The sequence below is a fragment of the Henckelia pumila genome, chromosome 1 (genome assembly GCF_033568475.1).
Source record: "Henckelia pumila isolate YLH828 chromosome 1, ASM3356847v2, whole genome shotgun sequence".
NCBI classification, from domain to species: domain Eukaryota; kingdom Viridiplantae; phylum Streptophyta; class Magnoliopsida; order Lamiales; family Gesneriaceae; genus Henckelia; species Henckelia pumila.
The window spans coordinates 130,793,584-130,820,208 of NC_133120.1; the positions used below are offsets into that span (position 1 = coordinate 130,793,584).

A 26,625-nucleotide genomic window follows, 5' to 3' on the forward strand; every position below is an offset into this window, starting at 1 on the left:
TAAAATATTTTTTTGTAAAATATAATACATGATATATACATTTACATACAATTAAATTAAATTAAATTAAACACTTAATCATTTCCATGCATGCAAACTTAATAACATAAATACGTAAAAATCATAATTCATCATAAAATCCCATGCATACGTCCAAAAGTTTCAAAATCACGCAAACCCATAAAAATAAATAATATTCATGTGCGGAATAAAATAATATTTAAAAATCCCAATAAATAATCGTATCATAAGCTTGCAATGGTCACGGGTGTGCTAGCTAGCTGCCATGGAAGTCTCAGACGTCCTCACCACCAGAAGGGACCACATCCTCAACTGTAAATTCATTCTCACCTGCACACCATTTAAATCTAGTGAACCTAGAGGCTCAGCATATTCCATCTAATAATAACAAATACTGAATAATAAAATCGCATGCACGTACATATCATATAAAAATAATATCTTGAAAATCGTCTTATGCATGAATGATCGTAAAACATATGCGTAATACTGAGTCGTAACTTCATTATAATCATAATACGTAACATAAATATGGCATGTCATAAACATAAAATCGTTACTGTAAGTCATATCCATTATGTGTGGACCGTAAACATAAGCGATTGATCAATCTAGAAAACCAACGTACGTGGCAGCGAGGTTCACCCAAACTTAACACGGGGATTCCCTACGCCTCAATGATGCCACTTCACTCAACCTTAACACGGGGATCCATAAGTCATGAACATAAGTGGAAAGGTCATCGGACTCGGTATCCCGACTTTCAAACCCGAATTTGCCACAATCACTTCAACTTCTTAAAAATATTTTTTTTACATGCCCTTAATCGTATCATAAAATAAATGCATGAATCATGAACTTAAAAATCATTTTCTTCATATCCTTAAAAATTTGCCCGTAAATATATATTTAATTATTTTCCATAAAAATCATGCTTATATAAAAATACACACACACACACACACACACACACACACACACACACATATATATATATAGTTATGTTCCCCTGCACCCTAGGGTGCAGGGGAAATTGGGGCGCCAGCTGGCTGCATCATTTTTCTTTTTTTATTCTTTTTTTTAAAAAAATAAAGTCCAATTTGGGAGCTTCGTCTTCTTCACCTTCTTACAGAAGCTGCCACATCTCCTTATCTACCTTCCTCCACCTCCTCTGTCGTTCTCCGCCACCGGCTCAAGCCCATCCACTGACCGACCACCCCATGCCGACCACCACACGTCCAACCACCCCCGTCCGACCCCATCACCTCCCAAAATCACTAAAAAAACACAAATGCGACCCGGGCAGCCAAAAAAAAAGAGAAAGGTGCGACCCCACCACCGCGGCACTGCTATCACCGCCACCCACAACCGACCACCCTACGATCTGCTAGAGCCCGGGCCGATCCATTTCCGCCCCACGCCGATCTGCTAGAGCTCGGGTCGTAGCTTCATATTTTTGATAAATAAAAAAAAAACACATTCCCCTTTACATCTACCGCAATTGGAGGAGAAAAAGAACGCGAGGAGATATCTCTGCGGAAACCCTCGTGCTTCCTCAACTACGATGATGTTGCAGGCTTGCAGCTGGGCTCCGGAGACGTCTCTGCTCATCCTAAGCGGGGTGGGGATGGGGTTGGGAGGGGAGGGTCTTACGGAGGCCTTGGTCAGGCTGGCGGCGGCGGGTTTCCTTTGGGGAGTGGGAAAGGCTTCCGAGACAACATTTTGAATTGAGGGAGCATGGGAAAAGGTTTACGGAAGAAGACGATACATAAATTGGGCCCAATTTTAGTTTAAAAAAAAAAAAGAAAAGAAAGACATATGGTGCGACAGCTTAGGTTCCCCTGCACATTGGTGTGCAGGGGGACAAAGTCCTATATATATATATATATATATATATATATATATATATATATATATATATATAAACATACTTATAAAAATATATGCATATATTAAATATATATTTACGGACTATTTTACTTGTCATGGACTCGTTCGATTGGCTGCCCCATTAACTTAAGCCCATTAACCTAGACTGGTCCATTAACACTTAAACCGGTCCACTAATATTATCCCAACATAACTAAGGCCGATTGCTCTCATGGATCACTAGGCCCATTACAATTAATGGGTTAACTTAAATTACTAACTTAAGCCCAATAATTCAACTTAAACACTCAAGCCCATTATTCTTGTAATTAAAATACTTAGGCATCTAATTAAATTACCCAAGACCAAAAATAAATAACCCGGACCCAAATCCATATGACATGACCCAAATAACATCCAACCCGACCCGGGAACCCCCTGCCCGAGCCCCTGACCAGCTGCCCGAAAAATCCAAACCCTAGCTCTCTTCCGCTCCAAATCTGCGCACAACCCATTGTTCGCCCTTGTTCTCCTTGCTCCGGCCACCACCGTTTGGTGCCTTGCCGTGCAGACCTCCCAAGGGTCCATGCGGTCATACCAGAATAGGCCCTGGCCTGGGCCAGGCCATGCATGGCTCGGCCAAGACAGCTGAATCACAACCCTGCGCACAACCCTTTCCCATGCAAGCAGCCCTCACTTTTCCCTTTTCCTGACCTTCTCCGGCCACCACTGGACAAAGAACCGACTTCCAGACCTCCCCAGGGTCTAGACAAAACTCTTAGCCCGGCCCTGGCCCGAACCAAACCCAGCTTGGCTTGATCGTGACCCTTCTTTCCCATGCAACCCTGCTGCGCGCATCTGCCTAGTTTTTGCCTCTTTCTCGATCGGCCAGATCCTTACCCAACCAAACCAGCCTCTATCCCTCTTTCATCATGACCCTAAGAGACCCTACTCAGCCCTCAAACCCTTGGAGCAACCCCTTGAACGACCATGGATAGAAAACATGAAGATTATCGGCCATCATAAGAAAACATGAGCATGATGCATGAAAATCATGTGTTTTCGTGTTCTAAACCACATACAATTCATCAATCATCTTTTTCATCATAAAATAGCATATATACGATTTAAACGGTGAGAAAGAATGGAATAAAACATGCATTTGCATTTAAAACGCTTGAAAAACGAATACGATTGCGTAGATCGCGAAACGGGACGAACGGAATACCAACTTTCTTCAATTTTCTTCAAAATCTCGTGTGGTGTGTGTATGTGTGTGTAAGACGGCTGGTTCTTCAGATTTTCTCCTTAGTTAAAAGAGTTGTAGGAGTAATTGAACTAGTTTTAAGTATGGGAAAATACATTTTTTTAGTCCATTAACTTGTCCATGTTTTGGTTTTGGTCCATTAACTTTTCCGATGTGGGTTTTGGTACGCTAACTTTTTATTTTCTGTGATTTTTGGTCCAACTGCATATGTGTCAGCTTCTGAATTGTCCACGTCATCATTTTTGGACCAATCAGAAGATGACACGTATGCAGTTGGACCAAAAATCACAGAAAATGAAAATTAGTGTACCAAAACCCACATCAGAAAAGTTAATGGACCAAAATCAAAACATAGACAAGTTAATGGACCAAAATATTTATTTTCCCAGTAACGGGCTTGGACTTTTTATTAAAACACTTAAATAGACTTAGCCCATTATTTATCAGATTTAAAAATACTAATTTAACATTAAAAAGTCCTAATTTTCGTTCATAATAGAAATATGATTTTTAAAATACTCTAAAAGCCCTTAAAATAGCCCAATTGGGTGAATAATGATCTTTTAAATATATATATATATATATAACCCATAATTTTCTAAAAATTAAGTTTTAAAATAATTATTTAAGACTCTTAAAAATCTTAGACATAAATTTCGATTAAAAAATTTTATCTCGTTTGTCCACGGTCCCGTCTACGCGATTGTAAATCGAATTTTCCTTTAAAATCCACAACTCTCAACATAATTGGGTTAAATGTCATAATTAACTTTAAAGCATATAAACATGTCATGTAATTCATAAAAATATCATCTAACCCCCTTTAATTTACTTTTAACATAATTAATTCCCTAATTATGCATGCGGATTTACGTAAACGAATTTTCGGGCGTTACGATTCTTTCCTCCACCCTCCCCCCCCTTAAATGGAATTTCGTCCTCGAAATTCGACCGATCAAACTCTAATAACGTAGTCTCTCAAAAATCCAATTTAATAAATCCACGTTTACATATCTAATTCCCGATTTTCAGTATCCCAAAAGTTATGCTTCTACTGCGCACTCTTATAAACAAAATATTTCATCCTTCCCATGTGTCTTCTTCATGTAGTGACCCAACCCGGAATCACTAACTAATCAGAGATTAAGCATGCAATTAAATTATGCTTCTGCTGCGCACTCTTATAAACAAAATATTTCATCCTTCCCATGTGTCTTCTTCATGTAGTGACCCAACCCGGAATCACTAACTAATCAGAGATTTAGCATGCAATTAAGTATTTAAATTGAAATCAACAAATCTAGTGAAAACTTAAACCATAATACAATATATACCGGCTGAACAATCGGGCTAAATAAAATGTTATGCAACCCCATCGAATAGAAAGGTACTAAAAGTCCAATCCAACAACCTAAATAGAAATAGGATCACCACGCAACCACGTAGCTCAACGACCGCTGCCACCGGGTCCGTCCAACCTAAGTCATGCCCCATTGAATAGGGTTTCCAACACAAAACACTTGGACGTGAGCATAAACGACAAGTATATAAGTACAAATATACATATACCATGCATGCACATGAAATATGAAGGGTATTGGAAAACCTATCCAGAAGACTGCTCAGTCAAGGCACCATGGTATGTAGCATGCTGGGCCGTCACATCAGGAGGTGGCTCCCATACCATAAAACTCATGGATATATCCGGATCCAAATCCATGGAATCCATCCACTAAAATATGGGGCTGAGCGTCCCCTACTACAGGCTATGAAAATCAAGGCATAAAGCTCAACGTGTGCATTCATGCCGCATAATATCAATGCACATAATAATGCCACACAAAACATGCAAACATAATACATGTATCTTCAACCTGGTATCTCGGATAATACGTCTGTACCTCTATTGAGAAAACCAAGCAACCTAGCAACTCTAGCAGTTCAGGTACTCAAAATCCACGCCTATATGCAATAATCACTATATCACTTAATGTGCTCTAAAATCCTTAACTAAGATATTACATACTCCCTAATATCTATAAGCATCCAAAGTTATACTTGCGTCCGTAGTCAGCCCGCTGATGGCGACTGCCTCAAAAATTAGGCACAGCTCTGTTGTTATCCCCGAAGCGCTCCGCCGCTCCTGGCTTTCTAGTATGACGTCTAGAAACACCTAAAATCGACTAGAAGTAGCTAAGAAAGAGAGAGAGAGAGAGAGAGAGAGAGAGAGAGAGAGAGAGAGAGAGAGAGAGAGAGAGAGAGAGAAGAGGGAAATGGGCAAGGGAAAATGAGCCTCGACACCCATTTTATAGACGGCGATTAGAGCCTCCGATCGCACGTTCGGAGCGTCCGATCCTTGCTTCCAAACTCCCTCGACCAACCACGTGTCTAAATTCTAGAGGACGCCTGCCGATAGTAGATCGGAGCCTCTGATCCCCTTCGGAGAATCCGATCTCTGAAGTCACTGCTTACACATTAATTTCGACAGCTGGCCATGGTGACGATTGGAACGTCTGATCATAGTTCGGAGCGTCCAAACTCAGCAGAGCTTCTGAACTTGGAACAATGACTCCGATCTGTTCGGACCTTCCGAACCCTGTTCAGAGCCTCTAATCCGCTCAATGATCAAAGCTCTTACCATACCAATTTCTATCGTTCCGAACTTGGAACAATGGCTCCGATCTGTTTGGACCTTCCGAACCCTGTTCAGAGCCTCAGATCCGCTCAATGATCAAAGCTCTTACTAGAAACATTTCGATCGTTCTGAGTTCATTCTTCAGCTTTTAAAACCCATTTGAAGATCTCTTAATCATGTTTTAGCCAATTAATCATACTTAGGCGCTTGATTAACTTAATTTGGAGACAGGTTACTACATTTTCCCCCACTTAAGAGATTTCGTCCTCGAAATCAGGACTAGGATAACGGAACACAATGCTGAAACATATTATTACAATATTGAAGTTAAAATTACAACTTAGTTGCGGAAATAAAATACAATCAAAACAATTCTGGATTTTCGGAACGCGCATACGACTCTCGAGTTCCCAAGTAGTTTCCTCGGTACCTCGACGCTGCCACTGAACCATGACTAGAGGAATACGCTTATTCCGAAGCACCTTGTCTATCCTGTTAAGAATTCTGAGCGATCTCTCCACGTATGACAAATTAGGCTTCAGATGAACCTTTATCGGATGCAGAATGTGGACTCATGTGTTTTTGTTTTACTCATTCCTTTGAACTTTGGGAAATATCAGGACTGAAAATTCTTCATTGGTTGAGTCACATGCATGCTCAAATGGGTTGTTATAGAACACTTCATGATTTCAAATTTTATACCTTTTTCATGATTGTGGATGAGTACTACTGAAGTTCGCAACTAACATATACCAAGGACTTAAATTTGTTTATTTGATGATTTCATGGAAGCTAGAAAAGAGGTTAAACGAGTATTTTCAAAGATATGGAAAAGAATTGGGGACTATAGTGATGAAAGAGAAGTTATGGAAAGCATAAAGACTTTGAGTTTAGTCATTTAATGTATTTTCAGGATATGGATGTTATTTATTGCCACATGGTACGATTAGTATGTGAATTATGATTATCTACTTCATATTTTGACACTTATGTTGTATAAATATTGCTATTACTTTTTTAGAAAAATTATCCGTGTCATGCTAATTAAGCTTCATTTTTTGTGATTAATTGGCTTGAAATATTTTTGCTTAAAATTTTTTCTGTAACTATGTGTTTAGATCCATGATATATTTACTTTAAAAATAACATTACATTCCTTATCCATATTAATTATATATTTTAAATTAGCAATATGCCAATATTCTATACTTATTTCCACACAACTACATGTAATGTTCATTAATTAAATCATACACGCAACGCGTATGCGTCATGTACGTGCTAGCTAGTTTAAACGAAGTTTCTGCAAGTATCTTAAAGAGATGCGAGGGGTTGCAACTTGCAATTGTTGTAATGGTGACCTCTTAGCTACCAAGAAACAAATTCTTGAAGAATGGAAAACGTTTGAACGTAACATTGGTCTTGAATTATAAGGAGACAGTATGAAGCGGATGGTGAAATTACTCTATCTCAGTTATTATGACTTACCACACTATCTAAAAGCTTACATCTTATACATGATCATTTTTCTAGAGTTCGAGTTACTTGAGAAGTGGAGGATGATCAGGTTGTGGATAACAGAAGGATTTATGGAGTTAAAACAAGGGAAGACAGAGGAAGAAATGGCAGAGGCAGCAGAAGTAATCCAAGTAGCAGACACATATGAGGATGGTAGGCCTTGAGAGTTTCGTATCCATGACATTTTACGGGAATACATAATTTCAAATTCAAGAGAACGAAATAATTTTTTACCAGCCAGTGGAGAAAAAACAAGGTGGCCTAATAAGATTAACACTACAAAAAAAAAAAACGACATATGAGGGGCAGAAAACCGTTGTAACTGACAGCGTTGTAAAACGCATTGCCCTACGACAACGGTTTTCAATCTGTTGTCTTTGTAGACATACGACAACGATTTTGCAATAGTTTTTATCCGTTGTTGTTTACATGCTCAAAAATTTTTTTACCCTATACGACAACGTGTTAAAACCGTTGTTGTAGATAATTTTGACAACAGATATAAACCGTTGTGGTAGACTCTTTTTACAACAGATATAAACCGTTGTAGTAGATAATATTTACAACAGATGTAAACCATTGTGGTATATAATTTTTACAACAGTTATAAACCGTTGTGGTATATAATTTTAATATTTTTTACAACGGATAAAACCGTCGTCTTTTATTACTTTTCACAAAAAAAATCCGTTGTGGTTACGTACTTTTTACAACGGATCTAACCGTTGTCATTAATTTTTTTCCAGAATATTTCAAAACTATTGTCTTATTTGAAAAATGTTCATTTACAAAGTAACATGATAATAATTTTGCATAAACAAAAAACCAATCTTTATTTAATATAAACAAACCACCAATACAAAACTAAATTTTTACTACATTCAATCCATGAAAATGTTATCTTCAAATTTCAAAAATTAACTACACACATCAAAATGAGAAGATAATAACTGTGTAATCGAAATTCAAAATATACCAGCTAAAATATACAAAAAGAGTTTTACTCATCTTATCAAACTTAGTAGTATCAAACCATAAATCGCATGTTTTCCATTATGATGTTCGTCATATGCCTCTTCGCATTAGCAAGGCGATCTAAAAACTAAACAAAGCTCACTCCTTCTTGCATCAAAAAAACACAATCCTCGTGAATTGCCCCCGAGTTACGTACCTACAAGAGAACACATTCCCAGTAAAATTTTCAGATTTATCATCAGATAAATAAAATATTTAAACTCCTAGTTGGTGCTGCCTACCTGCTATCATTTTTTGGAGAAATATATGTTTGTTTACACACAAAATCAGAAAAGTTTCTAAGGACCTAATTTAGGCTTCCAGATTTATTTAACAATCAAAATGCATAGAAGTAACAACATTTTCTACAAAGAAAGGATCGAATAAATCTTACCGGTGATAAATTCTTTCTTTACTATGAAATGTTGAAACCAAATTAAGAAAGCAACTCAAGAAGAAACTTTCAGACATAAAATTAACTGTCTTGAAAATTTGCAAAAAATTGTTTCAGCTCGAGGAGTTAGAATACGACAGCTTACATGAGCAACATAATTCGAAATTCAATAACCAAAAAACAAGTTGATTAACACATGTCAAATACTACATAGATTTCATCTAAAGTGCTAGCTGATACATATGAGGCAGTAAACAATTCAGTCACCCACAGTTTTTGGAATATTAAAATTGAGCATGATTTTCAGGGAAAACTAATTATTATTACATGGCACATTCTTTCCTAAAAATTAATTAATATTTCCGAGTCAATAATGTAAAACATTGCCAGAGGTTCAAAGTTCAAATATCCGCTGATAATAGTCAATATGGAAGAAATTAAAATGTGATCCTGGGCTTGGGAAACCTTAAGAACAAACTTTCGTGTACTAACATACATCAAATCTATGACAAATCTTAAAATCTAACAAAAAATTGACACCTTCACCTGAGCTCAAAACTAGAAGAGCATATGAAAAGTAACAAAACAGAAAGCATTTTTAGTTATATCCCCTAAGCATACAATCCAGAGAAAGAACATAACTAGTATGTCATTTCACATCTATAAAAAATTCCAACCAGTTTATGTGAAATCCCGAAACTTAGTCGGCAAGATTACGCTAATATGGAAAGATCTCTTCTTACCTTTTTCCAAGATCTGATGACCGAGATTTTGGACACAAATCGTGTATTGGCAGCAACCGAATCCAAGTCTTATGGAATCAGAATTTCCTCTCCCTCAAGACTCGGGATTTAGAGCCGATATTGAGCCTTCTATTTAAGTGCAAGAACCGACTTTTTTTTCAGCACTCTTCTCTCGGCAATACATCTCCCGAAAAACTCTCTTAACCTCTCAAGTTTGATCACCATAGCTGCCGGTAATTTTCGAGCCTTAGCCACTGAGGAGTTTCGAACCTGGGCTGCTCAACCTTCGAGTATCGTATCTGCTGAATCTTCGTTCGAGAGTCCGTAAGTTTTCTCTTCTCTGCCTAATTTGAAAATCTGGATTAATAAAATAAGGCTCATGGTTCTGCCTTTTCTTCCATTAATCTCGAAGGATAAGGCTAAAGATTTTGAGGAGAAAGAAGACTTGTGATTGGACCACCTTTTCTTCTTGGTCACGTGTAGGAATTGGGAAAGCACTTTGTTTTTGGCTTGAGAGGTATGATAGTTTTGTCCTTTTCCCTTGCCATTTTTCGAAGACCTGTTGTACTAATTAAGTAACTAATCTGCCATTTTATCTCTAATCTCTAAGATTAGTGGATTAGGATTTTGTGGAGAAAGATTGCTTAGAGATCGGTCGGATTTTTGAAGTTCAAATCTAAATTTCTGAGGGTCTTGCTCCTACCTTGTTGTTAAAGTTTCACCTGTTAATTACTCAAATAATTTCGGTAAGTGGGCTTATGTTTTAAAATTATATGTATGTTTTACAAAATTCGATCGCTCATGTTAATCGTTGGAATTTTGTTATTTAATATTGTTCATGATTATGATTTGTTGAAAATAAGGTTTGACACTGTTATGACTCGAGTTAGGAGTGGAAAGGGAATTTTCGAACCATGTTATGTTATGGCCCTGATACGGTGGGTATAATAACCGTTCTATGACCTCACCCCTTAGAGGGATTACATATAGGGGACTGATCAGTTAGCCACGAATAATGAGATGAATTTCAGTGTCTTGTCAAAAATTATGTTATATCATGTCAAATATGTTATGATGTTGTTTATGCCATGTTATGTTAAGACATGATATGAATGTTTATGATTTGAATTATGCCATAAGTTTTGAAATAAATATATATGTATATTTTGGTATGAACGATCGGCCCCCACTTGCTGAGTGTTTCCCAAAACACTCACCCCTTACTTTTCCCCTTCCAGATGATGAAGAGGACGATTTAGAGGATCGTGAACAAGACATGTTTTGGGGATGGTGATAGAGGAATATTAAGAATAAATTTCGTTATTTTTATTATTGGGATTTTTGCATTAATATTTTGTTATTAAGTTTTTAGACGCTTCCGCATTGTTTTTGTTATTTTGGATTTATCGAGTTGTAAGACAATGTTTTGAAGTTTATTTATGATAATAGACTGGTTTGGTTTATACTGTACTACGAGGCTGGTTGTTTTATAATTAGTATGAATTTGAAACAACGCCGGTGGCACGTCTTGGTCTCGGGGCGTGACATTTTAGTGGTATCAGAGACGCCAGGTTCATAAATCCGGATGGGATTCCGTACCGAAAAAATTTGACATTGTCAAATTTTGACCAAAGCCCTACGTATCCTGACCCGAAACGATCTTCTAAGTTAAACACATACTACGTATGAGTAATGACGCTTTTAGCCCGAATTCAATCGTTTAAGCCTCCGAAATTGCGTTTTTGCCGTTTTAGGAATGTTTTCGGACGCTTATAACTTCACCTAGAAAATTCGAAATCCAATTTCGCGAATTGTCCCATGACACCCTCAACTTGTAGTTTCTGCCCATAAAGAAATCTCAAAATTTCCCATTTTTGGAAATATTGCCCGAAAATCTTGATCTATATAAATTCTGCCTGAAATTTCATCAATTTGAATTCTAACTTGAACCCATCCCTCTTTATTCTAGGAAGATGGCTCGCACCAAAGTCACGGCTCGCAAAAACATTGTTCGAAGCAAGGAGCAAGTTATCGAGTCATTGAGGACTTTACTATATGTGGAGCAATACAAGAAGGAGGAGATGATGGAAGACATGAAGAAGCTAAAGGCGAACAAGAGTGAGATGGAGGAGCATCGGGACCACCTCGAAGCCGACGTCGAAAGACTCGCATATTATCTTGATAAGGAAGAGAAGGAACATGAGGAGACGAAAAAGAAGTTGGAGTCGTCCCTAGCTACCATCACTTTACTCGAAGACCTAAGCAACCAAAGAATGATGGCAACGTTAGAACTCCAACACCAAGTGCAAGTATTGCAAAACTCTGTGCAAGCTCATGATGAATTTAACGCAGCCCTGCTCGAGCATATCAATCATCTACAACAAGTAGACATGGTGGCAGAAGAGAACCCCGAAATTGTTCCTGCGAAAAATAAAGCCATGGGCGATGGAGAGATTTTAGATTAGGCTTTCATCTAGCTTAATCCTTTTATTCAGCATTGTTTTTGTTTGATTCAGCAAGATACCTTGATGTTTTGAGACTTGGTTTGTTTTGCTTCATTTATCTTCATGACATTTTGAGAATCAATAAAATAACTTTTATTCTTGGGATTATTTATTGATTCATTTTATTCTGCTATTTCCTTTCTTTTTTAAGTATCATATTTCGACAAACTCTTAGAACTCCCTTACTGTAGGAAATGGCCGGAGAACTCCCAAGAACATGCAACAACAATCGTGGGGATAATGCGAATCCACCTCCAGGAATCAATCTGAGCCGAGAAGAACTTGCGGCTATCGCAGCAATAGTAGCAACGACCCTCCAAGGGATGGGAAATACCAATGGCAACGGCAATCCGCCACCTCCCCCACCTGCACAGAACGGAGTCAAATTCCATTATGAATCGCTTCGTAAGAACCGAACTGAAATGTTTAAGGGAGATGCTGACCCAGAAGTGGGAAGAAATTGGATGAAGAAAATGGAGGACCAATTGCGTTTACTTGAAGTCCCTGAAGCACTTAAAGTGGAGGTAACAATTCCTTTTCTGGAGGATAAAGCAAGGAAATGGTGGGAAGCTGTCTCGCCTGCTATGTTAGCTGCTGGAGCAATCACATGGCAACAGTTTTGCACTGCGTTCCTGAAGCAGTATTTTCCAGCTGAGGTTCGAATTCAGAAGCTAAGTGAATTTGAAAATCTCAGACAAACTTCAGATATGATAGTGGTGGAGTACACTTCTAAGTTTAATGAGCTCGGATCTTATGCCCCTACCATTATGGGAGATGATGAACTGAAGCTGCACCGTTTCAAAAAGGGATTGAATAGCCAAATCCAGTCGGCATTAGCAGTTTTTCAACCTGCCAACTTTGCAGACTTGATGGGAGCAGCTATCCGAGCTGAATCGGATAAACGTCGGGAAGACGACTTCAAGAACAAACGACCTCTGTCTGGTCAATCTTCTGCTATCGGGCAAACACCCAAGCGCCCGAACCAATCTGGTGGATCGTTCAAGGGAACTGCCCCTGCGCCTAATCGACCAATGATCAAACCATGTCCTACCTGCAATTTCCGACACGAAGGGGAGTGTCGTCGGAAGACTGGCGCTTGTTTTAACTGTGGCAAATTGGGACACCGAATGTCTGATTGTCCAGATCCCGTGAAGCCAAGGACCGGGCCGAATGGTAGTGCTACACAGGCCCAACCTAAAGAGACAAAGCCCAATGCCCGTGTGTTGGCTATCACACAAGAAGAGGCTGATGACGTGAATGAAGTCATGGCAGGTACCATTTTAATCAATACTAAGCCTGCATATGTTTTATTTGATTGTGGTGCCACTCATTCGTTTATATCTAAGAGATTTACTAAGAAGATAGGGCTTGTCCATGAGAAACTAACTGAACCACTGAGAGTAGCAACCCCTACTAACAAGATAATTGAGACACTCAAGATACATAGGAAATGTAAGATGTGTGTCTGTGAACAAATCTTTGATGCTGATTTGGTTGAACTCAACATGGTAGAATTTTATGTTATCCTTGGGATGGATTGGTTGTCTAGAAACCATGCAGTGGTTAACTGTCGGGATAAGAATGTTAAACTTCGAACCCCAAACCACGAAGAAATTACATTCCAAGGTAAGATCAAGATGCGAAAACCCCTCTTGTCGGCCTCCCAAGCATGGAAGGCGATAAAAGGTCGCGAGGAAGTTTACCTAGCTATGGTGAGCGAGGTAAAAGAAGAGCCAGAGCTCCAACTAGAAGACCTTCCGATTGTACGAGAGTTTCCGGATGTCTTTCTGGAGGAACTGCCCGGAATGGTCCCAGACCGAGAGATTGAATTTGAAATTCAGCTAGAACCTGGTGCTGCTCCGATTTCGAAAGCTCCTTATCGAATGGCACCAGCGGAACTCAAGGAATTAAAAGAGCAACTGCAAGAGTTGTTGGACAAGAAGCAAATTAGACCGAGTGCATCCCCGTGGGGAGCCCCAGTCTTATTTGTCAAGAAGAAGGATGGAAGCATGAGACTGTGTATAGATTACAGAGAACTCAACAAGATCACAATCAAGAACAAGTATCCTCTTCCAAGGATAGATGACTTGTTCGATCAACTTAAAGGAGCTACTGTTTTCTCCAAACTAGATCTACGGTCAGGCTATCACCAGTTGAAGGTCAAGGCAGAAGATATTCCGAAGACGGCTTTCCGAACAAGATATGGGCACTACGAATTTTTAGTAATGCCGTTCGGCTTGACAAATGCCCCTGCAGCATTTATGGACCTCATGAACCGAGTGTTCAAACAGTTTCTTGATAGGTTCGTGGTGATTTTTATTGATGATATCCTCGTATACTCACCTAGTGAAGAGGATCACAAAGAACATCTTCGTATTACACTGCAAACCTTAAGGGAGAATAAACTCTATGTCAAATTCAAGAAGTGTGAATTTTGGTTAAGGAGTGTGGCATTCTTGGGACACATTATCTCAGCAGCCGGAGTCTCAGTGGATCCCAAGAAATTTGAAGCAATAACAGACTGGCCCAGACCCAAGTCAGTGACCGAAATTCGAAGCTTCCTGGGGTTGGCTGGCTATTATCGAAAATTTGTAGAAGGATTTTCCTCAATAGCTATACCTCTTACAAAACTCACCCAGAAGAACGTAAAGTTCGATTGGAATGAAGACTATGAAAAGAGTTTTGGGACCTTGAAAGAAAGGTTAGCATCTACACTAGTACTAGTGCTACCTGAGGAAGGAAAAGATTTTGCAATTTATAGTGATGCATCAAAGGAAGGTTTGGGATGCGTGCTAATGCAAGAAGGGAGAGTGATCTCCTACGCATCTAGACAATTGAAACCTCATGAGAAAAACTACCCCACTCATGATCTTGAGTTTGCAGCAGTGGTGTTCGCACTGAAAATTTGGAGACATTACCTCTACGGTGCCAAGTGTGAAATTTTCACTGATCACCAAAGTCTTAAATATTTATTCACACAAAAGGAGCTGAATATGAGACAAAGAAGATGGATCGAACTCTTAAAAGATTACGATCTAATCATAAGCTACCATCCAGGTAAGTCCAATAAAGTGGCTGACGCCTTGAGTCGAAAAGACATGAGCAAGAAGATTATAGCTTCATTAACGGCTGAACCGTGTCTCCGAGAAACAGTCAAATTGAGTCAAGAGCTGGATCCATCGTTGGTTGAGTTCAAGAAACAAATCAAAGAGGGAAAATTACCAGACTTTCAAGTGGATGACAAAGGAGTCCTTTGGATGAAATGACGTTTGTGGGTACCAGACGTCAATGATCTTCGGAATGAAGTCATGTCTGAAGCACACAAGTCAAAGTTTTCAGTACATCTGGGGAGTACAAAGATGTATAGAGATCTAAAAGGAAATTTTTGGTGGAATGGAATGAAGAAGGATGTCGCAGAATTCGTCTCTAAGTGTCAAGTATGCCAACAGGTTAAAGCAGAACATCAGCGACCTGGAGGGCTACTCCAACCATTAAAAATCCCGGAATGGAAATGGGAGCACATTTCCATGGATTTTGTGGTGGGACTCCCTGAATCAAAACAGAGGCATGATGATATTTGGGTTATCGTAGATAGACTCACAAAATCTGTGCATTTCCTACCAGTGCGCATGAAGTATAGTTTGGACAAATTAGCTACGCTATATATGGATAATATAGTTCGGCTACGTGGGGTTCCAGTCAGTATCTTGTCGGACAGAGATCCAAGATTTGTATCGCGCTTTTGGAAGAGCTTTCAGCAAGCTATGGGGAGTAAAGTCACACTCAGTACAGCTTATCACCCTCAAACTGATGGCCAAACTGAGAGGACAATCCAAACCCTTGAAGATATGCTGCGGGCATGTGCCCTGGATTTTTGCAGCAATTGGAGCGAACATTTGCCTTTAATCGAGTTTGCTTACAACAACAGCTACCATAGCAGCATTGGAATGGCTCCGTATGAAGCGCTGTATGGGAGAAAATGTCGTTCTCCTCTTTATTGGGATGAAGTCGGAGAAAAGGCTGTTATTGAACCCGAAATTATTCAGAAGACAGTGGAAAATGTTGCAATAATCAAAGAAAAACTTAAAGCTGCACAAGATCGCCAGAAAAGTTGGGCAGACTTAAAAAGGAGACCTTTGGAATTTGAAGTAGGCGAAAAGGCTTACGTCAAACTTTCGCCTATGAAAGGAGTCGTGAGATTTTGCAGAGCTGGAAAATTGAACCCAAGATATGTGGGACCATTTGAGATCCTCGACAAAGTAGGAACATTGGCTTATCGACTAGCTTTACCACCTGCTATGTCAAGGGTTCACAATATGTTTCATGTTTCACAGCTAAGAAAGTATGTTCCAAACTCAAATCATATTTTAGAAGCTGAGCCACTAGTGACTGATGGTAATTTGAATGAAGAGCTGAAATATGAAGAAGTCCCTATTCGAATAGTGGATACCATGGACCAAGTCCTTAGGCGAAGGACCATCCCTTACGTCAAAGTGCAATGGTCAAATCACACTGAAAGAGAAGCTACTTGGGAGTTGAAAGAAAAGATGCAAGAGAAATATCCCTATTTATTTGAAGAGCAAGTTAATTCAAGTTTCGAGGACGAAACTTCTCATAAGGAGGGAGGGATGTGAAATCCCGAAACTTAGTCGGCAAGATTACGCTAATATGGAAAGATCTCTTCTTACCTTTTTCCAAGATCTGATTACCGAGATTTTGGACACAAATCGTGTATTGGCAGCAACCGAATCCAAGTCTTATGGAATCAGAATTTCCTCTCCCTCAAGACTTGGGATTTAGAGCCGATATTAAGCCTTCTATTTAAGTGCAAGAACCGACTTTTTTTTTCAGCACTCTTCTCTCGGCAATACATCTCCCAAAAAACTCTCTTAACCTCTCAAGTTTGATCACCATAGCTACCGGTAATTTTCGAGCCTTAGCCACTGAGGAGTTTCGAACTCGGGCTGCTCAAACTTCGAGTATCGTATCTGCTGAATCTTCGTACCAAGGTAGCTGAAATCTCAAGTTGTTCTCGGCGTGCTTGGTTGAAGGCTTCGTACTCGGTTGGGTCATCGAGAGTCCGTAAGTTTTCTCTTCTCTGCCTAATTTGAAAATCTGGATTAATAAAATAAGGCTCATGGTTCTGCCTTTTCTTCCATTAATCTCGAAGGATAAGGCTAAAGATTTTGAGGAGAAAGAAGACTTGTGATTGGACCACCTTTTCTTCTTGGTCACGTGTAGGAATTGGGAAAGCACTTTGTTTTTGGCTTGAGAGGTATGATAGCTTTGTCCTTTTCCCTTGCCATTTTTCGAAGACCTGTTGTACTAATTAAGTAACTAATCTGCCATTTTATCTCTAATCTCTAAGATTAGTGGATTAGGATTTTGTGGAGAAAGATTGCTTAGAGATCGGTCGGATATTTGAAGTTCAAATCTAAATTTCTGAGGGTCTTGCTCCTACCTTATTGTCAAAGTTTCACCTGTTAATTACTCAAATAATTTCGGTAAGTGGGCTTATGTTTTAAAATTATATGTATGTTTTACAAAATTCGATCGCTCATGTTAATCGTTGGAATTTTGTTATTTAATATTGTTCATGATTATGATTTGTTGAAAATATATTTTGACACTGTTATGACTCGAGTTAGGAGTGGAAAGGGAATTTCCAAACCATGTTATGTTATGGCCCTGATACGGTGGATATAATAACCATTCTATGACCTCACCCCTTAGAGGGATTACATATAGGGGACTGATCAGTTAGCCACGAATAATGAGATGAATTTCAGTGTCTTGTCAAAAATTATGTTATATCATGTCAAATATGTTATGATGTTGTTTATGCCATGTTATATTAAGACATGATATGAATGTTTATGATTTGAATTATGCCATGAGTTTTGAAATAAATATATATGTATATTTTGGTATGAACGATCGGCCCCCACTTGCTGAGTGTTTTCCAAAACACTGACCCCTTACTTTTCCCCTTCCAGATGATGAAGAGGACGATTTAGAGGATCGTGAACAAGACATGTTTTGGGGATGGTGATAGAGGAATATTAAGACTAAATTTCGTTATTTTTATTATTGGGATTTTTGCATTAATATTTTGTTATTAAGTTTTTAGACGCTTCCGCATTGGTTTTGTTATTTTGGATTTATCGAGTTGTAAGACAATGTTTTGAAGTTTATTTATGATAATAGACTGGTTTGATTTATACTGTACTACGAGGCTGGTTGTTTTATAATTTGTATGAATTTGAAACAACGCCGGTGGCACGTCTCGGTCTCGGGGCATGATAGTTTACTTGTTTATTGATACGTAAATGCAGATTAATAACTCCATACTTCATGGATATAAATTATCTGGGTTTGCATAGTTCCTCTATTATATCATCTTTAAGCCCTTTTATCTTTTCTCATTTGCCGATTTAGCTTATGCAGCATTATTGGATTATAATCCAAATTTCTGTTGAGAAAAGTGAAGTTAATGGCACAACCAGAAACAAAAAAAAAAAAAAAAAGGAATCGTAATCAATACCTATTCATAAATCTAGTCCAGTACGCATTCCTCCCATTCGGATCGCACTTCATCAATTTCTTCATTAGAGTAAACTGTTTTCATGAACTGTTAACAAACTCATATTATATTAGTAAAAAAAAACCAGTAATGAAGAAGTAAAATGAAATAAATAAAATTATTTGAGAAAATTGAGAATATGTCAAATATTACCATCGAGAAAAGTGAATCCTTCTCGCTGGTAGCATTTCCTTCAATAATTTTTCTCATAAATTTCATCACATAAAACCCGGCATTGTTTCACATCAGGTTGTTGAGGACCCTATGTTAACAACAAATTGTCAAAGAATAATGCACATTTAAATATTTGTTAATTAATCACAAGTAAACATATGTGTGTATATATATAATGTAGAAACCTTTACGAATTCCCACGTAGGCTTCTTTTTCCCTTTCCTTTCCTTGTTTGAACTGAACAATTTCAAGCTCCTTCGTACAACAAGATTCGACATATGAGTAATAAATTAAATGCTTAATTAAAAAAAGAATATGTACTCACATATCCACTACATATTTCCAGTCCTCATGACGATTGCGATGACTAAGTGAATCGAACAAATAAATCACCTCCACATAAGGGTCGATGACAGTCAGAATCCAATGACAACTATGCACAAAACAGATAGTCAATGCATAAATTTCGCAAAATTGTCGAAAAAAAATCTATTAAAAATGAAATTGTAATATTTATTTACCCAACATTGTGTGGTACCAAAACTAGTTGATTTCTTGCTGCAGCACTCAGTCTATCAGCCAAAACACTTGCCCAACTATTCAGGTATTCAGTCTTTTCATTTTTTTTTTCAAGTTTGGATACATATGGCATTATTGGGAGGGTTTGTGGATCCACAAATCTAAATTTATTGATCTTGTTTTCTTTTTTCATCTTTTTGAAGATAAACCTTCCATCCAAGCAAAATAATATTACTATGTTAAACAAATCAAAGGAAAAAAGTTCGAGTTAAGCGAAAACTTACCACATGTAAGCAACCAGACAATTGGCAGATATTGGCTCTAACTCATAAAAAGGTGTGATGTCTTCAAGGTTCACAAGCAGTTCATACTCATTGTCAAAGAAATCATGATAAAAAATAATTGATATATTTAATTAAGAGCTGTCCAAAACACTCTTAGAGTAACAGTACAATAAATGTAATGATCGTGGCACATTTGATGGAAAGACAGGATTACTTCTTTTCTCGACACTTTTCTTCCTTCGAGGCTTCTACAAATTGCAAATATAAACATGTTAGTGGAAAGTTCTATCTTAATTCAGCATAATCTGAATATTGCAATGATATCCAAGTAATATTTGACATCACAAAATCTAACAAGTAATAATATCCAAGTAATAATTGATAGGATCTTCATATATGTCTGAAAAATGGCCACCATTCAGACATAAAAAGTGAAACTTAGAAGAAACTACACCAAGTTGAGAAAGTTTTGAGATCTACTTAACCATACATGAAATTATTTCATCACTAAAAATAATTGACATCACAAAATCTAACAACAAGAGAAGTTGAAACTCCAACAAACCAACCATTAATCTTGATAAATTAATCAGATTCTAGAAAACTAGGCCATTTTCACAAGTTATAATCGCAAGAACACATTCATGCACGCTTCAAATTGAGTGAAATATAGTCTTGCCTGGCAGATTCAAAGACGGTTTTTCTACTGCTTTTCAGGAATCCGAAGATGTTTGATTGAAGACGCCAATTAACCCGTGAAAGAACAGTCACGGAGCCGTTAAGCACTGATGAACAAAGAAGAACACAATCTATGAACATAAATGCATTGCACAACTTGTGAGAAGAAACAAGAGCAAATCCGGATATGAGAACAAACCCGTATATATGAAAGTTTCCACTCCAAATCAGAAGCCGCAAGACTAAAAACTATGGGAGGAGAAGAGGACTGTGAAAGCCTGTTTCATGGTAAACACCTATGTATTAAAAAACAGATCTAAAATCAGGAAAACATATCTATGTACAACAACTTCTCTGTACACAATAAGATATATATAAAAAAAAACAGATCTCTATACAACATATTAAAATATATGTTCACACATCTCTATAAGAATTTGTCTAGCAGAGGAAAACTCAGACCTAATAAAACAGAAAGACGCAAGATGAATGGGAGAAAAACACAGATCGCAAGGCCCCACAAAACTCAATAAGATCAGAGGAAAAGAGGACTATGAGGGCCTGGGTCATTGTAAATACCTATGGACCGAAAAAAACAGATCTTTATAATCAGAGATAAAAAAAATCAGACCTAATAACAAAGCAGGAAGCTAAATAAATAGGAGAATAATAGAGATCTAAAAACACAGCAATGAGCAGAATAAATCGAGGAAAAAATCGATGGTAAAAACCTGATTAACGATAAGTATAGTAACCCGTACCCAAAATAAGATGATTAAGGGATTAATCACAATTAATTAAATAATTGTGTAAATGGCAGATCGGAAGCTACGTTCGGAGGATCGGAAGCTCCGATGCGATCAGATCGGAGTTCGAACGCTCCAAACCTTGGCAGCCAGCTGTGACATGATGTCACCAATGATTTCATCATGGTGACGTAAGGGATGACGTCCACTGATGGGAGATCACATGCTCCGAAGTTTCGATCGGAGGCTCCAATGTACTGGCAGGACGCGTGGCAGCCATGCAGAGATCGGACGCTCCGATCTCGTTCTATAAAAAGTAGGTCCGAGAGCTCATTTCAGCGCCCTCTTCCATTCTTCTCCTCTTGCTTCTTAGTACATTTAGGCTTTTTCCTAGCTTCTAGGCGTATCCTGGAGTTGGCGAGGCGTTACAATGGTCATAACAGATTTGTGTCCAATTGGTGAAGTCATTCGACAGAAGCGGGATGACGATGGACGCAGGTATAGCTTTGGCTTCCTAAAAATATTTAGGAGTATGCAATAGCTTAGTTAATACTTTTAGAGCTTAAATAGTGATGCATGGATATTCTGCATTGTAGACGCAGTAGCGTGGACTTGTAAGCTTGGAACTAGAGCGGTGTACTAGGATTTAGCCTTCAGTGTTAGAGGTACGTAAGTACAGACCGAGATAGCCGACATGATATATATGCTTATATGTTGCATTAGCATGTCCTTGTATTCCATGTTTTACGATTCACTACATCTCGTGAGAGGTGAGTTGTGACAGTTTCCATACGAGGGTGATACCTCATTGTGGATTCGAGTCAGGTGAGGGGAGGCTCAGCCCCATGTTTTGTCTATCACTGGGAGATGCCGCGATGGTGGTGTCACGCCCCGAAACCGGGCCTAGTTGACATCGGAGTTGTTTAACAATTTAACATTGAAACAACAAGCCTCATAGTACAAGTCTTGCCAAAAACCAGTCTATTTCATAAACCATAACTGTTTTTACAGAGAAAAAAAACAAGTGCAACAATGCGGAAGCGAAACTGAAATTTAAAGTAAAAATATTTCTTCAACTTGAACTGATCCATCCTCACCAACCTCAGAACTTATTCTGTTCTTCGTCATCTAACTCATCTTCATTCTTATCTGGGGAGCAAAGTAAGGGGGTGAGTGTTTTGGGAAACACTCAACAAGTGGGGGCCGATCGAGCACGATAAACACCAAAATATATTTACATGTACTCATGTATATTTTATAATCTCGAAACAAAATAAGCATGCTGAATTCAAACAAATACGAAGCAAATATTGCATTGTTAATTATCTCATTTTCCGTGGTTCTACTGATTAGTCCTCTATATGTTACTCCTCTAAGGGGCGAGGCCAAAGGAATGGTTATTATAACCCACCGCATCAGGGCCATATCAAATCAAATCAAATCAAATCGTCGGAAATTCCTTAACCATTTCTAAATCGACTCTTAACAGTGCATCTCAAATATTTTCAAATAATTCTAACATGCTTCAAATAATATCACAAATAGTCAACAAATAATATATATATCAAAGTGAAACGAATATTATCATGCCGATCGAATTTTCAAAAGTATAAGTATTTATGTTATAAAACTTAACTCACACGCAAAAATAAATATAAGTGTAGAAACTTATATCACACAAAAGAAAGGCAGAAGCCCACTTACACGGAAAATCTTGTTGAATCGATAACTGATATAAAATTCTTCTAAAAGCTTCATCTACTCTTTGCCAAGCCCAAATCTTTGATGTCACAAGAACTTAACTCTTAGAAGAAATAAACATGTCTTCCATATAATTTATCTCTCTTTTTTTTTTTTATGAATATTATGGATTGAAATGAGAATGTGACTAGTGTAGTATATTTATACTAAAATTTCAAGCAACTCAAAGGGTCACATTAAATATAAGGAATTGAATTTGGTTTAGTGGGTAGTAAATTGAGAGGGGAAACATGGGTTAGTGGGTAAGAATTTGATAAGTCATGGTGGTTTATGACAAATAGTAAGTATGGTATAATGGTTGATTTAAAAACTAGTCAATAATTTTTAACACATGACAAATAAATTATCTATATTGACAATTTGGACACAAAAATGGATTTTATGAACTTTATAATGGATAAAGATATATACTTGAACGTGTGTTTTCATGGTTGAGAATTTTAAAAGACAATCAATTGAGGCATTAAGCCTAATTAATAATCAAACAATAATTATATAAAATAATTATATATAATGTCACTCTTAAAATTTTAAACATTAATAATTCCACCTCAACATGACAATTAAGATAAATCATTATTTTGAAAATAATACTAGTCAATAAAAATAATAATTTTTTTTTACATGTAAAATAATAAGTATAATATGAGAACCGAGATTTAGCCAAAACAATTGAAATTAGAAATCTTAGTTTTTATTTCACTAGTAGGTACAAAAATATATTTAAATATATTTTCTTTATTATACCATGAATTTGGTCATGGGTATCACAGGTGGAGTAGACGCTATAGTGATTGGGGAATATACGAGTACCTCGCGGAGTCGCTCTTTGGCAAGGTACTCTGTATTCATTGGCGCCCCTGAGCAGGCTGTTTTACCAGGGTTTTAAAGTCATTTGTTTGTTTCATGTATGTTTATATATCACTGCTTCCGTATTGAGCGTAGTCGCTCACGCCCCATGTTTTTGTGTATTTGGGATACCTTTGTGGTGGGGCAGGGCTGAGGCTTGATGGTCCAGGAGGTTTGCACTAGAAGTGAGGCCGATGACAAAGCTGCAGAGTGAGTGTAATGGATAGGGATTTGAAACCCTAATTCGATTTGGTTATATAACAAAATTTATGTAAAATTTTATGATCATATTCTGCTGATTGGATTTCTTGTATTTTACTTTCCGCTATTAAGCTTCCATTATTTTTATTGCATGCGCTATTTAAACTCTAATTAGGTAGTGGATCCGGGTTGGATCGCTACAATAAGCAACTATGGAGAAACTCTGTAAGCCTTTATTCTTCTTTTGAGCAGACAAGAAAGTGAGATCTTAGAGAGTCGTAAAAAAATGGAGAAGAACTCAGATCTAAAAAACACACGAAGGCGCAAAATAAATCAGAGAACACCTGATTCAAGATAAGCATTTACGGAAAGAGGAAAGCACAATATTTATTGTATAACATATTTAGTGTGAAGAAAACTTACGGCCATCAATCGACACACGATCAATCGATTATGTCACGCCGACGCAAAGGGAGAAGCAAGATCGATCGATCGATTAGGAGCTAGGGCACGCTATTTCTTCTTTGCGATAAAGATGAGAATGAAAATGTTAAGGAAATTTTTTTTATTAGGAAACATTACACAACGGATTCAAAATCCATTGTAATTATGGTTGTCTTTTTAACCAATACACAAGGGTTTAAAATATCCATTGTATTTTTAAAAAAAAAACGCTCATAGCCAACGGTTAATAAAAACCGTTGTCGTAGAACACCAATTACCATGGTTTTTGTAAAACCGTTGTCTTAAATAAAAAAAAGCACAACGACAACGGTTTTTATACAAACCGTTGTCAAAAGCCAAAATTCAACAATTTTTGTATAAATCCTTTGTCTTTTTAGTGTGGTTAATTAGCATATTTGTTATAGTGATTCGACGTATGGCGATTCATTCTGCGTTTACCAATGAAAGAGAATCCTTCAATGTTAAGTATCTTGTCTCTATTTTCTGGTTTGATTTTGAAGATTCAGAATCAGTACAAATTTTACAAAGTGTCCTGCGAGGTGGGTGTAGGCTATTAAAAGTATTAGATCTAAGAGGATCGGAACTCCATTAGATAAAATCCCCTGTTAAGTTTTCAAACTCTATTACCTCAATTATCTTAGACTAAGGAGGAAAAATATCAAACTCATGATTCCCTAATCAATTGGAAATCTTCAAAATCTAGAGACATTAGACATCAAGCAAAGCAGAGTGACCGAATTGCCACTTGAAATTCTGAAGCTCCACAAACTCAGGCATCTCTTAGTGTACTCATATGTAAGTACAAGTGATACATTTTCCTCTGGCCATCCAACGAGCTTCAAGGCTCCATATGAGATTGGATGTTACCTGGCTGCCTTACAAAAGCTATGTTACATAGATGCAGATGAAATTGATGGAATTAAAATAGTGCAAGAAATAGGGAAGCTAACTCAACTGCGGAGATTATGCATTAAAAAGTTAAAAAAGAGAAGACGAGAATTGTGAAAACCCAAAACTTGGCCTCCAAGTTTTTTTTTTCAGTTTAGGAACGATTTCCCAAACTTGGAAGAGGTAATCTTTCCTTTTCTTCGAGATTGAACAACTTGGATACAAATCAACTTATTTCAGCAATTAAATCAAGTTGATTTATAGACAAAATTTTAATTATCTATCAAGCTGATTTTATTTCCGTAATCGGAACAACATATCACTCCATCAACCCCATATCTCGCCACCCTTTTCTATATAAAGCCACAAGACCTCTTCAGAAATCTCACACAAAAATTCTATTTTTCTCTCTATATTTTCGAGAAGTAGGCTGCCACCTTGAGTCAAGAATTTGTCCGTTTTCTCTTCAAAATTCTCAAGAAATAGCCTACCAATTAGACTCAAAAGTATTGGCCAATTTCTCCTCATACTCACGTGGAGAAAGCCTAGGGATTTGGGAATCAAAAATTTCTCAAAGTTGTGTAAGAGAGATTTCGAGAATTAGGAATAGAACAGTAGGAAATAAAATTTCAAAGTTGGTCAAAGAAGTCAAATTGGAGAAAGTGAGGCTAAATTTTGGAATTTGATTTCGGAATTCGACGAAGCTTCATCTATTCAAGTTATTTGATTTCTCACGCGTACCAAGGTAAGTGGGCTTTGTTTTAAAATATTATGTATAATTTAAAATTTTGATCGTTCATGATATTCGTTCGAATTTTGCTATGTAATTGATATTCTTGATGAATTTGTTAAGAGTATGTTTTGGCACTGTTATGACTCAAATTATGAGTGAAAAGGAAATTTTCGAACCATGTTATGTTATGGCCCTGATGCGGTGGGTAATAATAACCGTTCTATAACCTCACCCCTTAGAGAGATTACATATAGGGGACTGATCAGTTAGCCGCGATTAATGAGAGGAATTTCAGTGTCTGGCCAAAGTTATGTTATGCGATGTTATGTCATGTCAATTATGTTATGATGATGTTCATGCTATGCTATGTTAAGACATGATATGAAATGTTTACGTTTTGAATATGCAATGAGTTTTTGAAATAAATAAATATATGTATATATTTGATATGATCGATCGGCCCCCGCTTGCTGAGTGTTTTCCAAAACACTCACCCCTTACTTTTCCCCTTCCAGATGATGAAGTTGATGATTTAGAAGATCGTGAACAAGATATGTTTTGGGGATGGTGATAAAGAAATATTAAAACTAAATTTCGTTATTTTTATTATTGGGATTTTTGCATTAATATTTTGTTATTAAGTTTTTAGACGCTTCCGCATTTGTTTTGTTATTTTTGGATTTATCGAGTTGTAAAGACGTTGTTTTGGAATTTATTTATGATATTAGACTGGTTTGGTCTATACTGTACTACGAGGCTGGTTGTTTTATAATTTGTGT

General features: G+C 37.4%; 1 protein-coding gene across 1 annotated transcript; it reads left to right on the forward strand.

Moving 5' to 3' along the window:
- Window positions 1–9,461: 9,461 nt before the first annotated feature.
- Window positions 9,462–13,648, forward strand: LOC140874004 (uncharacterized). Its single transcript, XM_073277288.1, has 3 exons — window positions 9,462–9,978; window positions 10,072–13,527; window positions 13,592–13,648. The coding sequence occupies exons 2-3, from the start codon at window positions 12,160–12,162 to the stop codon at window positions 13,646–13,648; spliced, it is 1,425 nt and encodes a 474-aa protein (XP_073133389.1). The 5' UTR covers window positions 9,462–9,978; window positions 10,072–12,159.
- Window positions 13,649–26,625: the final 12,977 nt, after the last annotated feature.

Coding starts and splice junctions, on each gene's coding strand:
- LOC140874004 (XM_073277288.1), top strand. CDS start 12,160: ATGGCCGGAGAACTCCCAAGAACATGCAACAACAATCGTGGGGATAAT. Junction 13,528..13,591: donor TGTCTAGAAACCATGCAGTG/GTTAACTGTCGG, acceptor TTACATTCCAAG/GTAAGATCAAGATGCGAAAA.